We start from the raw sequence: 16863 nt of genomic DNA on the forward strand, positions 1-16863 counted from the left end.
TTTTAATTTTTTTATATATAGGGCAGTATGAGAGCTAATTTTTTTGTGCCGTCATCTGTACTTTTTATCGATACCACATTTGCATATATAAAACTTTTATATCATTTTTTATAAAAAAAAATTGGTATAAAATGTGACAAAAAAAGCTGCATTTTTGAACATTTGTAAAAAAAAATTACGTTTACGCCGTTCACCGTACGGGATCATTAACATTATATTTTGATAGTTCGGACATTTACACACGCGGTGATACCCAATATGTTTATTTTAAAAAATTACGCTTTTTGGGGGTAAAATGGGAAAAACTGACAATTTTCATTTTTATTGGGGGAGGGGATTTTTCACTTATTTTTTTTACATTTTTTTTCAACTTTTTTTGTTTTTTCTTACACTTTTTATGTCCCCATAGGGGACTATCTATAGCAATAATTTGATTGCTAATACTGTTCAGTGCTATGCGACCTCAGACCAGAGCAGGAGATGCCGGGAGACAGACAGAGGCAGGTGAGGGGACCTCCGTCCACCATTACAGATGTCACGACCACGGTGCTCTCTGCTGACCTCTGCTGTCCATTTTAGGAACTGTCCAGAGCAGGAAAAAATCCCCATAGTAAACATATGCTTCTCTGGACAGTTCCTAAAATGGACAGCAGAGGTCAGCAGAGAGCACTGTGGTCATGACATAAGAGAAATCCAAAAAGAAAACCATTTCCTCTGTAGTATACAGCCCCTCTAAGTACTGGAAGGATTACGATTTTTTAATATAAGTAATTTACAATTCTGTTTAACTTTCTGGCACCAGTTGACTTAAAAAAAAAAAAAACCTTTTCCACGGCAGTACCCCTTTAATGCAGCTAAATATCCACAATAGATGATTTTGACCTCAAAGCCACAGCTGGAAACATGGTTGTAGCCCTCCTGTGTGAATGTACTCTTAGGGAACGTTCCCACCTGGTGTATACGAAGCATATTTCATGCTGCGTAAAATCTGCAGCAGCAGCGGGAAAAACGCTGTGTATCCCTCACTCATCACACAAACAAGGCTTTCCGGCGGCGGCCCTTTGTGTGTAGTGAGTTGTGGAGGCGTCACAGTCACGCCGGCACACGGCCCCGCCTCCAAAACTCACTGCACACAAAGGTTTGCCGCGGGAAAGCCTTGTGTGTACGGTGAGCGAGGGATATGCAGCATATTTCCCGCTGCTGCTGCAGATTTTACGCAGCGTGAAATATGCTGTGTTTACGCCAGTTGATAGCATAAAGCCTTCCTGTAAAAACCTAAGAGTGGTGGAGTGAATGCATAAAAAGCCTAATTGGTGTATTTATTGATATCAGATCTCAAGAAGTATAAAAGAGGCGTCAATAAATCCCCTGTTCTCAGCTGACCTTGTCCCAATTTACACTGCAAAAAAAAAAAAAAAAAAAAATCATCATAATTTACAAAAATTTTTAAAAATCTGAAAATGTGTCTAATTTCTTGCCACAGGGTGAAAATCCCTACATGACAACAGAAAAACTTCTACTGCACAATGAGAGGGGGTCTTAAAGACCTTTATATAAAAGTTATCACAGCATTTAAATGTACTGAAAAGTGTTGGTTATTAAGTTTATTAGAACCACAAAGAAAAACTGTTTCCAAATTGCAGTCATAACACTGTACTGTTGAAATATGTACAAAAGACTTACGGTTCCGGCGCAGGGATGTGAGGACACACTAACAGGAGCTCCTGACTATGCAATCTCTTCTCACCCTGCCACAGTGTTAAACGCGTATATATCGGTTCCTCTGCACGGGAACTCATCGGAGAAGTGAACGGGAGGCGATATAAGGAGCGTTACCTTATTAAGGCCCCGGGTCGCCCAAAAAAGCCGGCCAACATGCCAGCTGCCGCTGCAGCGCGCACTAACATGGCAGATACTGCAAACAGCGCGGCTGCGCCTCTCTCCTCACAAACACGCCAAACCACAGCAGCTCAGACAACTGAGATGGAGGTTACACTCCCGTCTACCCCAGAGATTTTTCAATCTCCTTCAGATTCATCCCCAGGGATTCGCCAACAAGGTACCGGAGAACCCTTTACACAGTTTGTGGACTTTAAAAACATTTAGTTATAGTGTTGGCCGAGTGGCTATTCCCTGAATTGGAGAAAGCCATGATTACAACCCTATCAGGGTCTCTGCAAGCTCTCCAATCTGAGATAGCAGCTACTACAGTTATGGAGGTGGAACAGAGGATGCAGTCAGTAGAGGACACCACCCCCATTTCCATATCTGCCATTAAGACTCTACTAAAAGACAATGTTGCCATGAAAGAAAAGATGGAAGACCTGGAGAACCGGTGCAGGTGCAATAACTTGCGCCTAGTCGGTCTCCCTGAGAGCGTCAAGCCACAGCAATTACAGAAGCTCTGTGAATCAGAGCTACCCGAGGCCTTAGGGCTCCGCCATCCCAGACGCATTGAAATGGCGCATAGGGTAGGTCCTCTCAAACCGTCCACATCAAATCCGCCATCTCAATCAGAATCTCGACCCAGACAAATCGTCATGAGATATCTAGATTATAATGATAAGGAAGAAAATTTACGTTCATTTCGCACACAAAAATCTCCACTGCTCCTGAGCGGATTTAAGGTTATTTTATTTGCGGACTACTCAGTGGAAGTCACAAAGAAGCAAAAGGCTTTTTCTACCATTTATTCGACTCTATTCCAGCAAGGGCTCAAATTCCTCCTTCAGTACCCAGCTATTTTACATGTGACTTTAACCGACGGTTCGACGTGGATTTTCCGTTCACCTCCTAAAGCAGCCTCATTCTTTAGGTTTCCCAAATGCCCTCCTCCCCAACTGTCGGAGGACTATAGTACCAGGATGGATCGTGGCTTCTTCCTTTATAGGCCCGGAGGGGGAAAAAAAAAAAGACGTAGCCAACAAGCTAACTCCATGTCTTTCACTGGCCTCCTGAGGGATCGACATCCATATCACCCGGAGATGCACCTATAACTCAATAAGTACTCTCACCACGATAGCCCAACTACCTGATACTGTCGATACTGTTTGGATACATTAGTTCTCACTTTGATTTCTGTGGTCGCCTAACTGCAAGGGCGATTAGAGTTCTCTTCATAAGAGTCCTATATAGGGCGTACTAATATTTTTTTCATTTATACCTACTATACCCACTTTCATTGATTTAATTGTAAGCTGTGGCTTATTTCCCCCTCTTCTCTCTTCCTACTTAAGGGCCTACCTTTTTCTTAGTTTCAGCCCATCTTCACAACCCTTATAGTTATCCAAGACTGAACCATTACTCCATACTACGTCTCCCTCTTTTCTTCTGTTCTCCTCCGGTTTTCACTCCACTCCCCTTCTTACTTTATTCCCAATACTAGCACTGTGGTAGTTTTACTCCACTATTTGAGCTACCATATGTAGCGCTCCAGTTTTAAAACATGGTCATGTTGATTGCCAGTTGGGAGTTGGTACCCTCCCTAAAAAAAGTCATTACAGATTGTAGGACATGCTTTTATTTTCTTATTTGGCAGGCTTCTAACGCCGGCCCTGTTACCAGTTTTTGTGTGTTTTATTTGTTCTGTGTTTGATTGTCCGCTCACAGGCATCGCATGGTCGAAGATACTCAGACGTGATCTTTTGTCCAAAGGTATTTTACATCCCACACATTAGTATAATACGCGAATCGTTTCATGGAACATAAAGTGGTTGCGCTCCCCCAAAAGCATATGATGGCATTGCGTCATTTACGCAAATTAGAAGTCAATATAGATTTCAGGAGATGCACCTACCAAAATGCGACTTCCCAAGAATGAAAAAGCTATGGGTTGGGACAGTTTTGGTTTCCCCCTCAGTTGATAGGAAAGCGGGTGTCCTTACCCTTATTAACAAAAATCTACAGTGTCAAATCCTCCACTCTGAGCATGATACAGATGGACGATTGCATTCCCTATTAACCCCTTAAGGACTCAGCGTTTTTCCATTTTCATTTTTTCCTCATCACCTTCTAAAAATCATAACGCTTTCAATTTTGCACCACCAATTCTACTTTGCAGTGACAGTCATTTTACAAAAAAATCCACGGCGAAACGGAAAAAAATCATTGTGCGACAAAATTGAAGAAAATGTTTTATTTTGTAATTTTTGGGGGATTACGTTTCTACGCAGTGCATTTTTTGGTCAAAATTACACCTTATCTTTATTCTGTAGGTTCATACGGTTAAAATGGTACCCTACTTATATAGGTTGGATATTGTGGTACTTCTGAAAAAAATCATAACTACATGCAGGAAAATTTATACGTTTAAAATTGTCATCTTCTGACCCCTGTAACTTTTTAATTTTTCCACGTACGGGCTGATCTGAGGGCTCATTTTTTGCGCCGTGTTCTGAAGTTTTTAACGGTACCATTTTTGTGTTGATCGGACTTTTTGATCGCTTTTTATAATATAAAAAGTGACCAAAAATACACTATTTTGGACTTTGGAATTTTTTGCGCGTACGCCATTGACCGTGCAGTTTAATTAATTATATGATTTTATAGTTTGGACATTTACGCACGCGGCGATACCAGATATGTTAATTTTTATTTACCCATTATGGGAAAAGGGGGGTGATTCAAACTTTTATTAGGGAAGGGGTTAAATGACCTTTGTTAACTTTTTTTTTTTTTCACTTTTTTTTTTGCAGTGCTATAGCTCCCATCGTTAGCAGCCGGGACCGACCCGGTGTGATGCAGGGTCACGGCGTGAACCCATTTTTCACACCGGGATCAGGCTCAGGGTGTACAGGTACGCCCTGAGTCCTTAAAAGGTTAATAGAGTCACTCAGTGGCACCGTTCATATTTACAATGTGTACAGCCCTAACACAAATAATGCAACCTTCTGTTCATCTCTTTAAGCGAAAATTCTGGCAGATCCGATATCCGAGAAAATAGTGGGAGGTGATTTTAATTCTGTCTTACGCTCCTCTGAAGATAGAAGTTCTGACATTAGGCTCTCCCCAGACAAAGAGGGGGTGAATAGCAGAGATCACTTGTCTCCTCTTTTGGAAAGCACGTCACTTGTTGACCCGCCACGTGTTCACCATCCCACGGACCGACAATACTCCTTTTATTCTCTTGCTAGATCCTCCTGGTCCCGTAAAGTCCATTTTCCACCAGATAGAGGAAACACACATAGAGGACATGGTCATTTTTGATCATGCTCCAATCTCCATAGGTCTCACAGACCGATTTCCACATGGTAGAGATTATGTGTGGTGTTTCCCAGCTGCACTGTATAAAGATGAAACTTTTACGCAACTACTTCAAGGGTGGTGGTTGGAGTACACGGCTAACAATGTTCAACACAGAGACGACCCATCTGGGAGACAGCTAAAGCAGTTCTGAGGGGCAACATTATTTCCTAAGTAGCCGGAAAGAAAAGGGAACTGGACAAGAAATACTCCCAGGCGAGTTCAACCCTCCGTGCTGCATATACTGCATTTGTGTCTCACCCCTCTTCATCAACGAAACAAGCATGGGTAAAGGGTGACTATGATGACTGGTTGACGCAAAGGGAACAATATTACCACACCACATTTGCTGCACTCTTACACCAATTTGGTAGTAAATCTGGCCAACATCCTCCTCCTCATATCCTATCCATTCACAATGCCAGAGGTGAACTCTTAACTACCCCACGCCACATTGTAGATTATATGGGTAGGTACTATGCAGACTTCGATTCCTAAACTACCACCTCTCCCCTCCCATTAGATAACTTACTCCGTAAAGTACAAATGCCTCGTATTACGGAATTTCAATTGGAAACTCTGAATGCTCCTATAACCACAGACGTAATCAAGCTGGCCATAAGCAACCTTAAAAATGTAAAAGCCCCGGGTCCCGATGGCCTTATGTTTTATAAAATCCTCAGCGAACAAGTCTCTGACACACTGTCTTACTTCTATAATACACTGCTCAAAAAAAAAAAGGGAACACTTAAACAACACAATGTAACTGCAAGTCAATCACATTGTCCACTCAGGAAGCAACACTGATTGACAATTTCACATGCTGTTGTGCAAATTTAACAGACAACAGGTGAAAATTATAGGCAATTAGCAAGACATCCCCCCAATAAAGGATGGTTCTGCAGGTGGTGACCACAGACCAGTTCTCAGTTCCTATGCTTCCTGGCTGATGTTTTTATCACTTGAATGCTGTCGGTGCTTTCACTCTAGTGGTAGCATGAGACGGAGTCTACAACCCACACAAGTGGCTCAGGTAGTGCACATCATCCAGGATGGCACATCAATGCAAGCTGTGGCAAGAAGGTTTGCTGTGTCTGTCAGCATAGTGTCCAGAGCATGGAGGCGCTACCAGGAGACAGGCCAGTACATCAGGAGATGTGGATGAGGCCATAGGAGGGCAACAACCCACCAGCCGGACCGCTACCTCCGACTTTGTGCAAGGAGGAGCACTGCCAGAACCCTGCAAAATGACCTCCAGCAGGCCACAAATGTGCATGTGTCCACTCAAACGGTCAGAAACAGACTCCTTGGGGGTGGTATGAGGGCCCAATGTCCACAGGTGGGGGTTGTGCTTACAGCCCAACACCGTGCAGGACATTTGGCATTTGCCAGAGAACACCAAGATTAGCAAATTCTCCACTGTCGGCCTGTGCTCTTCACAGATGAAAGCAGGTTCACACGTCTCCACATGAGTCTGGAGATGCCGTGGAGAACGTTCTGCTGCCTGCAACATCCTCCAGCATGACCAGTTTGGTGGTGGGTCAGTAATGGTGTGGGGAGGCATTTCTTTGGGGGGGGCAGCACAGCCCTCCATGTGCTTGTCAGAGGTAGCCAGAATGCCATTAGGTACTGAGGTGAGATCCTCAGACCCCTTGTGAGACCATATGCTGGTGCGGTTAGCCCTGGGTTCCTCCAAATGCAAGACAATACTAGACCTCATGTGGCTGGAGTGTGTCAGCAGTTCCTGCAAGAGGAAGGCATTGATGCTATGGATTGGCCCGCCCGTTCCCCAGACCTGAATCCGATTGAGCACATCTGGGGCATCATGTCTCGCTCCATCCACCAACGACACTTTGCACCACAGACTGTCCAGTAGTTGGCGGATGCTTTAGTCCAGGTCTGGGAGGACATCCCTCAGGAGACCATCTGCTACCTCATCAGGAGCATGCCCAGGCATTGTAGGGAGGTCATACGGGCTCGTGGAGGCCACACACACTACTGAGCATCACTGTGACTTGTTTAAGGACAATACATCAAAGTTGGATCACCCTGTAGTGTGGTTTCCACTTTGATTTTGAGTGTGACTCCATATCCAGACCTTCATGGGTTGATAAATTTGATTTCCATTGATAATTTTTGTGTGATTTTGTTGTCAGCACATTTAACTATGTAAAGACGATTCATAAAGTATTTCATACGATTAGTTCATTCATTCAGATCTAGGATGTGTTATCTTAGTGTTCCCTTTATTTTTTTGAGCAGTGTATTATTTTGCAGGGTGGTGGCTTACCTGACTCAGCCAAAATGTCATATGTGCGACTGTTACCTAAATCTAATAAGGATCCTGTACTTCTAGGGTCTTATAGACCCATATGATTAATAAACGTTGACTCTAAACTCCTCTCCAAAATAATAGACAGGTTGTCTTTGATATTGCCTTCCCTGATATCCCCTGTACAATCTGGTTTCATTAGAAACCGCTCAGCTGTTCTAAATATGCGCCAGTTCTAACGGTCCTGGATTAGGTCCACCACCGACTCAGCCGGGAAGTCTGTCCATCTCTATTGACGTTAGATGCCGAAAAGGCGTTTGATAATACAAGTTGGTACTGGCTGGGAACGGTGTTGGATGAGTTAGGTATACAGGGTACTTTCCGGAATTTACTGCCCGCCCTTTATGACTCTCCCAAAGCTAGAATCTACCTTCCAGGATTCGTTTCCCTGGTATTCTCCTTACACAAGGGTACTCGGCAGGGGTGCCCGCTTTCCCCCCTGCTCTTTGATGTTGCCCTGGAGCCGTTGGCTCATTAATTAGCATCTCCAGAGTATTGTCTGGTATTCGAGTGGGCACGGGGGAGGCGCGCATTTCCTTGTTTGCAGATGATATTCTGTATCTATCTCATCCGGCAACAGCCATTCCGAAAATTAAGGATCTTCTGCAACATTTTGGATCCTACTCAGGGTATTAAGTTAATTCCCATAAATCTGCACCTTTATTGCTAAAACGACCCTCTACTCTATCATTCCACAGTATGCCAATTGGGAATACCAATAGCTACCCAATCCATCAAATATCTTGATATTAATATAGGAAAGACCCCTCAAACTTTATATTCTTTAAATTACCCACTTTTAATAATACATAAGCTCTGTAAAGGCACCAGTGACATAGCTTACCGTTATCTGCTAGGACAATGCCATCTCCTTTAAATGTACAGTTTTTCGAAATTGCTTTACCCCTTACAAACAATACTACTGCTTCTTAAGCATACTGATGTTCAATTACTGACCTCCATGTTTACCAGTTTTTTATGGGCTGGGAAAAAGCTGTGAATTGCTTTACAAACTCATGTTGTCGGTAGGAGATGGAGGGGGAGTGAACTTCCCTGATATTAGAAGCTACAATCTAGCCTGTCTCCTACGTCACATCATGGACTGGTATCATGGAACCTCAGTCAATTTCAATACACTTCTGGAATCTCAATATGCCGCTCCATGGTACCCTTTAGCGCTTTTGCACCGTACTCTTCCTTCGCTACCACCAGTCCTCAAACAATCCCTTTTATTCAAAGATACTCTGGCAGCTTGGAAAGCTCTCAGAAAACATATGGGTCTCTCTTTCACCTGTCTAAGCATCTCTCGCCTTGGCACACACCAAACTTCTCAGATGGCTCAGATAGTGCACTCTTTGGTTCGTGGAAGTAGAAAGGGATCCGCATTTTGGGGGAACTTATGGATGCCACTACTAAGAGCTGGTGCTCCTTGTCTGACATAACTAAATTTGGCATTTCATCATCTAACTTTCTACAATATAATCAATTACGTTCTTACTGCACTTCCAAACTCAAAGACGTCAAAAGAGCTACCCACAAATGAATTTGACACTCTTCTGACTTTTATGAGCGAAATATCTATTTCCGACATCTATACTAGGCTCAGACGGTGGTTTATACCTTCTTATCCCAAAAGAGTGGGCCGGTATTGGGCTAAAATGTTGGAGGACCCTTACATACCAGGCCATATTTTAACAGGCCTGTCTGACTTTCAAAAACATATCCGTAATGAACAGTGGAGGGAAACTCAACTAAAATTGATACACTCGGCTATTTATGCATTCACTATGCCCCCTTCCCCTAGTAATCCGCATAGAATTGATCATTGACCTAAAAGTCATCTCTATAATACAGACCCTTATCAAAGTATTTGGCAAAGTCCTCGGATTAAATCTTACTGGGACGAGGTTCCAAATGTCTTACGGTTGGTAAGTACTTGGGATAAAGATCTGCATTATTGTGAGGCATTATTACACATAGGTGTTTCAGTATCAGATAGCACCTACTCTTACTCTCATCTTCCGCCTATAGCACACTCAATCGTCATGCTTGCATAACAAGGGATCTTGCAGGAATGGTTGTCCCCCCCCCCCCCCTTCCAACTTGTTTGCGTCTAATAGAGGACCTAAAATGGCTATTCACTTTAGATCATCAAGAAATCTTACATTGTAAAGAAAAGATGGCCAAGAATTTTTTTGCCAAACTATTCCTAACTTGTGACTACAACTTCTTCTGAGTCTTCAGGAGACAATGGAAGCCATGCAATGTCTCTTTACTTGCCTTTCTGTTAGTCTTTTCATGTGTCTACTCATCTATCTCGATGTCTGTTTGTCTGTTCCTTGATTACTTTTTCCTCTTATTTTTTCACAACCACAACATTTTTGGATTTGTGTTATTGTAGCAAGTGGTCTAGTATGCAGGCTTGCCATCTCCCTTCTAGAGTGAAACCACGTATTTTGCCTGAATAAATTATATCACACTGATTGTTTACAATGTATCTCTGCTTTTGCACTGTTATAATGTGATTGCAATTGTTAATAACTACTGTAAACTAGGGATCGACCGATTATCGGTTTGGCCGATAATCACGATTTTGGGCATTATCGGTATCGGCAATTACCTTGCCGATAATCCGATAATGCCCCCACCGCACCGCGACCGCCCCCCCACGACCCGCGTCGCACCCCCTGACTGCACCGCCCTGCCCCATTGCCTCCCACATCCCCGGTTTTATAATTACCTGTTCCCGGGGTCAACGCTACTTCTGGCTCCTGCTGCGTAACGCTGTGCGCAATGACGAGTGACGTGACGTCACCGTCAGTGCGCACAGTGACAGCTCCGGAGGACGCCACCGGAGCCAGATGTAGAGTGGACCCCAGGCCCCGGGAACAGGTAATTATAAAACCGGGGATGGGGGAAGCAATGGGGCCGGGGCGGTGCGGTGGGGGGTGTGACGCGGGGCAGTAAGGGGCACGAAGTGGAGCGGCGGTGGGGGGGAAGCGGTGGCGGTGATAGGACTCAGGACCCCCGGACAGGCAGGGGGAGAGAAGTGGGTGGCGGTCTATGGCACCGCAAAAGCCGCTGCAGTTCATTGATTTAAAGCGCCCGCTTTAAATCAATGATCTGCAGCGGTGTCGCGGGGGGATAAATAGCCGATAACTTATACCGGAATATCGGTATAAGTTATAGGCTATCGGCCCTAACCTCCAAAGATTATCGGTATCGGCCCTAAAAAAAAACGATATCGGTCGATCCCTACTGGAAACCCCCACTATCTCTGGAATGGGACACTCTTGGCCCTCAGTGAGGAGTGCTGCAGATGGCACGTGCTCCATTCATTTCTATGGCAGTGCTGGAGATGCCCGACTGTGCTGTACTCGTGTCTCTGTGCTGCGAAATTCCGTTTGCAGCAGACTCCCATTGTTTTCAATGGAATTCTGCTGCTTTCCTCAGACTGTGAAATTCCCACAGCAGAATTCTGTCGGCAGAATAAACGTCCAACCAAAGAATTCTTTGGACGAAATTCCGCCATCTATAGAGACAGCACGCATCCGCACAATACTACCACCGAAGTGCAAGTGGAATTTCGCCGGCCGAATGTCCGTAGTGTGGATGAGCCCTAAAAGTCCTTATCTGCCAATAAGTTTGTACACTTTTATTGAAACTGTTTTGTTTTAAACAAAATTGTAAAAATATGAAGTATGAGACATGAGTCTGACATATCAATAGCCGGGACATCAGTATGGTGGTCAATTTTGATCTAATGTATATGTGCAACCAATTTAGCCAATGGTCAGAACTGACAACATTATAATATCTAAGTAGGACAGACAAAAGTTCCAACAATGTAGTCCGAGACCTGCTAACCTGAATCACACATGCACTCAAAAACAATACACAACTGCAGCCTAAGGCCAGTTTTTACATAGGTGTAATATGGCCACATTTTTCCCATATTACAGCTGCAAGCCTCAGCCGGACTGCACTTGAAGTGAGAGCTGTCAGTTCGGGTCAGCAGACCCACAGCCAGGCTGGGACTTGCAGCTTTAATACAACAACAAAGATGTGACTGTATTACAGCCATATGAAACTGGCCACAGGTTGGGTCTACATGTAATATTCGGGTTAGTATTTGGTCCTCATTTTGGTCAGTATTGTTTAGTCAAAACTAGGACCAACACGGGAAAAACGATAATGAAAAGATGTGCACCTTTTTCTGTGTTTTTGACTCATTTCAGGTTTTGGCTAAAATACTGACCAAAATGAGGACCAAATAATGACCAAAATGCTACATGCCAACCTATTCTTAGGAGCACATACTGTACCACCAATGACCAACCACCTGTAACAATAGATTGCAAAAACAATCAATACTGTAACAGTCAGTCAACACCAAACTCCTTCAAGTGACAAACATCTAACACCTCCCTTAGTCTTTAAATAGGGATTTTGGAATATCCAAAAAGTGTGCACAAATACACACAACCAAGGCGGAAGAAAACACGCACCACTGTGCTCTACAGAGAGCAGCTCCAGACCGAAGCGTCACAATGAGTACTGGAATCTCAGACGTCCATAAGTGATTCAGGACAACATGTGTTCTTCATTTAATGCACCTTATATGACCTTGACATTGCTAGAATCAGTCACAGTTCTGCAGAGACTAGCTACCAAAACAAAGTGTACAACTGCTATTTGTCACACCGATTTTGTGCCATCCGAGTGGATGTGCCTTACTTATAGGAAAATGCTGCAGCCTGCACATAACACCCATGCTGGCTACATGAGCATCGTGCTCTGGCCAGATTATGTTTATTAATTATTAAATGGGTGTGTATGTGTGATCTGGTGCTAAGAGCATTGCACTTGAATCTACAAGGTCATGGGATCAAGTCCTTCCATCACCACTAATCTTGTCAACATCAGTTTAACCAGTTTGTTTCCAGAACGAGGGACGTCCCTTTATGCTCGGATTTATTTCCAACCGACTAAATTTATTGTTCACATACGAAAATACCTTCGTAAAATAAACCTGATCTTAGCGGATCTGCAGTGAATGCTCCGTGCTGCACAGCTGGCACCACAAACAATGCATATGTCTGTTACTATTACAATAGAAGGAGCTTGCAAGAAATATAGAATGTTTCCACTAACATAGCAGCCACAGCCCCAAGCATAATAGTGCTATTTCAGCTGCCATTGGATGCAAAGCCTCAAACTAAATACAGCAGATAGGATACAAATCATATTCATTAAATCTGGTAGAACACACAGGAAATTTTAATTATGCATAGAAATGGTGTCTATATGTATTAGACCATGGTCTGTAGTCAGTAGCCATTTTGTCAGAAATGTGTAAACAGCCTCAGTCGACCATTTCTCCCCCCAGTCCAAGAGAGAGCAAAAAAAGCTACCAGGAAAAAAACCTGGTGCAAAAAAAATAAAAAATAATCTTTTTCCTGGGTTAGAACTTTATGAACCCCATTATTCACGAAGGTAACGTAATAAGGAGACAGGATGTGCATGGAATGGGTGCAGATCGACTCAATAAGCCAACTAAACAGGTGTGATTTTTATCCATCAGTATTAGACACTCCCACAATGCATCAGTCTAGTGACCTGATGCTAGAAAAAAATAGCAGCTAGCCATTCAGCAAATGAGACTACATCTGACCACCTTTGTTATTCTTGTACAGATAGCTCATCCCTCAGGAGAGGAATAACCACATCCATGGTGCAGGGTGATGCCCAGAAGCAGAAGAATAACAATTACAAGGCCGTACCATGACATTGTACACATCCCCTGCACCCAGATCTGCAATATCCTATGTGCAGGAAGAACACAAGCAGCAGTCATCATCCTTCCTTGCTGCTGCAAAATAAAGATTTCACCTGCCCCTCCTCCTTCACATAGAAAAAACACATCTAGAGCTGCCACTACCAACTTCTATTTATACATTGCACCAAGCTGCAAATGAACAATGAAGGTGCCCAGGTGGGGGGCATGCAACGCACATCACACGTCATAGACTTGCATGAGATCACATCGATGCAGGTCACCCATGAGATGACATGTCTATGGTTCACATATACTGTACATGGATGTGCCTAGAAACATATCATGTGCACAAGTTATGTTGATGTATGTAAAGTTCACATGACATACATGGATGAGATGATATGTTTACCTATACATAGTGTGTGTGTGTGTGTGTGTGTGTGTGAAGGCATGTGTGCTCTAAACATGTGCATGTGATGACAGGAAGGGGGGAAGTATCTGTATATATTTACGCTTATAAATGTAAACATACATCTGTATGACTGTATAATCTTATGTAGATACCTACATGCATTGATGTGCAGTATGTGTAAACACATCTACATAAAGTCGTGTGGTGCATGCAGCACTGTATACATGCATTGATGTGCAGCATGTGTAAACACATCTACATAAAGTCGTGTGGTGCATGCAGCACTGTATACATGCATTGATGTGCAGCATGTGTAAACACATCTACATAAAGTTGTGTGGTGCATGCAGCACTGTATACATGCATTGATGTGCTGCATGTGTAAATACACCTATATAATGTCATGTGGTGCATGCAGCACTGTGTATACATGCATTGATGTGCAGTATGTGTAAATACACCTATATAATGTCGTATAGTGCATGCAGAACTGTGTATACATGCATTGATGTGCAGTATGTGTAAACACATCTACATAAAGACGTGTGGTGCATGCAGCACTGTATACATGCATTGATGTGCAGTATGTGTAAACACATCTACATAAAGTCGTGTGGTGCATGCAGCACTGTATACATGCATTAATGTGCAGCATGTGTAAATACACCTATATAATGTCATGTGGTGCATGCAGCACTGTGTATACATGCATTGATGTGCAGTATGTGTAAATACACCTATATAATGTAGTGTAGTGCATGCAGCACTGTATACATGTATTGATGTTCACACAAAGCATGCTGTTGATGACATCATGCATGTATGTAGCAGATGATCTCATCAGGCAGCTGATGACATCACACATGTATAAAGTATGCTGCAGAAGATCTATGCAGGTAGCTGAAGACATCATACATGCATGTAAGATAATCCATGCAGATAGCTGAAGATATCATACATGTAGGCAGTATGTTGTAGATGACATCATACATGTATGTAGCATGCTGTAGATGACCTCTGAATGAAGCTGCTGCAGATGACATCACACATGTAAAGTGCAGGTATGTGATGGTGACCTGTGAGGACACATACAATGGAGGATGAATGAATGACATGTGAGGGAGGCATGGCTCTTACCAGATGGAGTTCTTGATCTTCTGCTGCAATGCATTGGCCTCTGTCCCTTGAAGTCCTGTCACCAGCGCTGGCAGTGCCCCTGGTGAAGAGGACGAGGGCAGCTGAGGCTGCTCGGGCCGCTTCTTGGCCGCCTGTTGTTGTTGTTGCTGCTCCTCTGCCATGGTGATTGCTGATGCTGGGCTCGGTGTGTGTATGTGTGTGAGGGAGTGGGGAGGGGTGGAAGCAGGAGGACGGAAGGAGCGCTGCAGACTAGGCCTTTACCCCGACCTCGAGTTTATCGCCTCCCTTGGCTGGAGGGACATGACGGGGCCAGCACGGCCGGGGGAGGGGTGAGAGAGGGCAGCTAGTGCCGTAGAGCGGCGTGCAGCGGGGTGAGGGGCATGGTACGCCTGGAGGACTGGGAGGGGACAGTGCTAGGTGCGAGTGGCAAAATCGAAGCTGGCGAGGAGGGCAGCTGGGGATGGGGGCATTAAGGTAAAGAGGGCAAAGCTGCCCCCTCACAGCTGCGCTCCGGCGAAATCCAACACCTGGTCCCACTGCAGCCGCCAGCAGCCCGCACGGCGCTCACTGGAAAGGAGCGGAGGCTGCGCCGGACTGCGCAGGCGCAGTGCTCCTGACAACAACTACTACACACATCATACCACACTGACAAGAAGTCCCGCTCCTCCATCATTACCGGCAGTCGTGTGCTGCCCACATGCCTCCACAATGCCAACACACTCCTATTGTATGTGTGTATATTCACAGTCATACACACTAGGACAAGGGCCAAATGGTGATGAAAGCATTTCCGACAGAGCAGGTCTTCTGGGTGTTCCTGGTATATGGAGAGTAGCTACCAAAAGTATGGCCCACCGGTGAGCGGGCATCAAGATCATGGACGTCATGTGTGTGGACACAAAGGCTAGTGCATCTGGTCCCATAGAAAAACTACTACAGTACATATTGCTGAACCAGATACACTTGTGTCATGGCTACCAGTTGGGTCCAGAAAATGGAGCTGGGCAGTCTGTTGAACAATGGACATCAATGGGTCCCGAAAGATCCCATTCATTTCAGTGGTGACCGTAGGATTTCCGGCTGTAGCTAGATTTGACCGGATAAAAAATAACTTTTTGTACAATTTTTTCGTTCCATTCAGATGCTGCAATATAAGGCTAAGTTTACATTGCTGCTGTGCTCTATCCCATTCTGGGTCCAATCGGCTCTTTTTTTGCGAAAAACGGCCCCCAAAATGGGTCGGAGCACAACTAACTTCACCAGGTCCCGATGGATCCCATTGACTTGAATTGGGTCCTTCAGGGATCCGTTGTTTAGCAGCGAAAAAAAATGGTGCATGCACTATTTTTTTCTCCGCTTAACCTCTCCATCGTTTCAACGGAATTGCCGAAGAATATAGCAGAGCCTGACGGCAATATAAAAGAGGCGTAAACATATGGCAACGGAGCGCCCTAAAGTGTAGCCTAAGTGTATGTTAACACCTACATAATCTGCTGCAGATTTTATACTGCAGATATCATTGATTTACCAGCATAAAATCTGCAGCATAAATATGCTCACCTAGTCCATCTGCTCTGACTGTAATCACACCCCCTTAGTGTGATGGACAGCCCTGGCACGTCCCATTTGCTTAGGGAGGACTGTCAATCACACTAAGGGGGCACTAGGTGAGTCCTAGGTGATCTTGAGATGGAGGTCCCTTGTCCCCCAGGTAAATAGAGCAGTAGCACATATGATCACCAGCTGCTCAATTCATTCTCTGTGGGACTTAAAGTTGTACTCTGCCCCTAGACATCTTAGCGGAGTACCCCTTTCAAAACATTGCAGAGTGCTGAACTTGACAATGTACAGAGATATCACAGAGAATGAATTGAGCGACAGGTGATCATGTGTGCTAGTCCTCCATTCACGTTGGGACAAGGGACCTTTGTTCTCTAGATGAGTGAGGGTTCTACCCTGTTT

At 44.2% G+C, this 16863-nt stretch overlaps 1 protein-coding gene across 1 annotated transcript in view; it reads right to left on the reverse strand.

The window, feature by feature from the left end:
* RFX7 (regulatory factor X7) overlaps positions 1–16073 on the reverse strand; it is a 111634-nt gene extending 95561 nt beyond the window's left edge. Inside the window, exon 1 of the mRNA XM_056572382.1 lies at positions 14902–16073. Coding sequence (XP_056428357.1) covers positions 14902–15062 — 161 coding nt within the window. The 5' untranslated portion in view covers positions 15063–16073. The remainder of the gene's footprint in view (positions 1–14901) is intronic.
* Positions 16074–16863: the final 790 nt, after the last annotated feature.

The sequence above is a fragment of the Hyla sarda genome, chromosome 4, assembly GCF_029499605.1.
Source record: "Hyla sarda isolate aHylSar1 chromosome 4, aHylSar1.hap1, whole genome shotgun sequence".
Lineage (NCBI taxonomy): Eukaryota > Metazoa > Chordata > Amphibia > Anura > Hylidae > Hyla > Hyla sarda.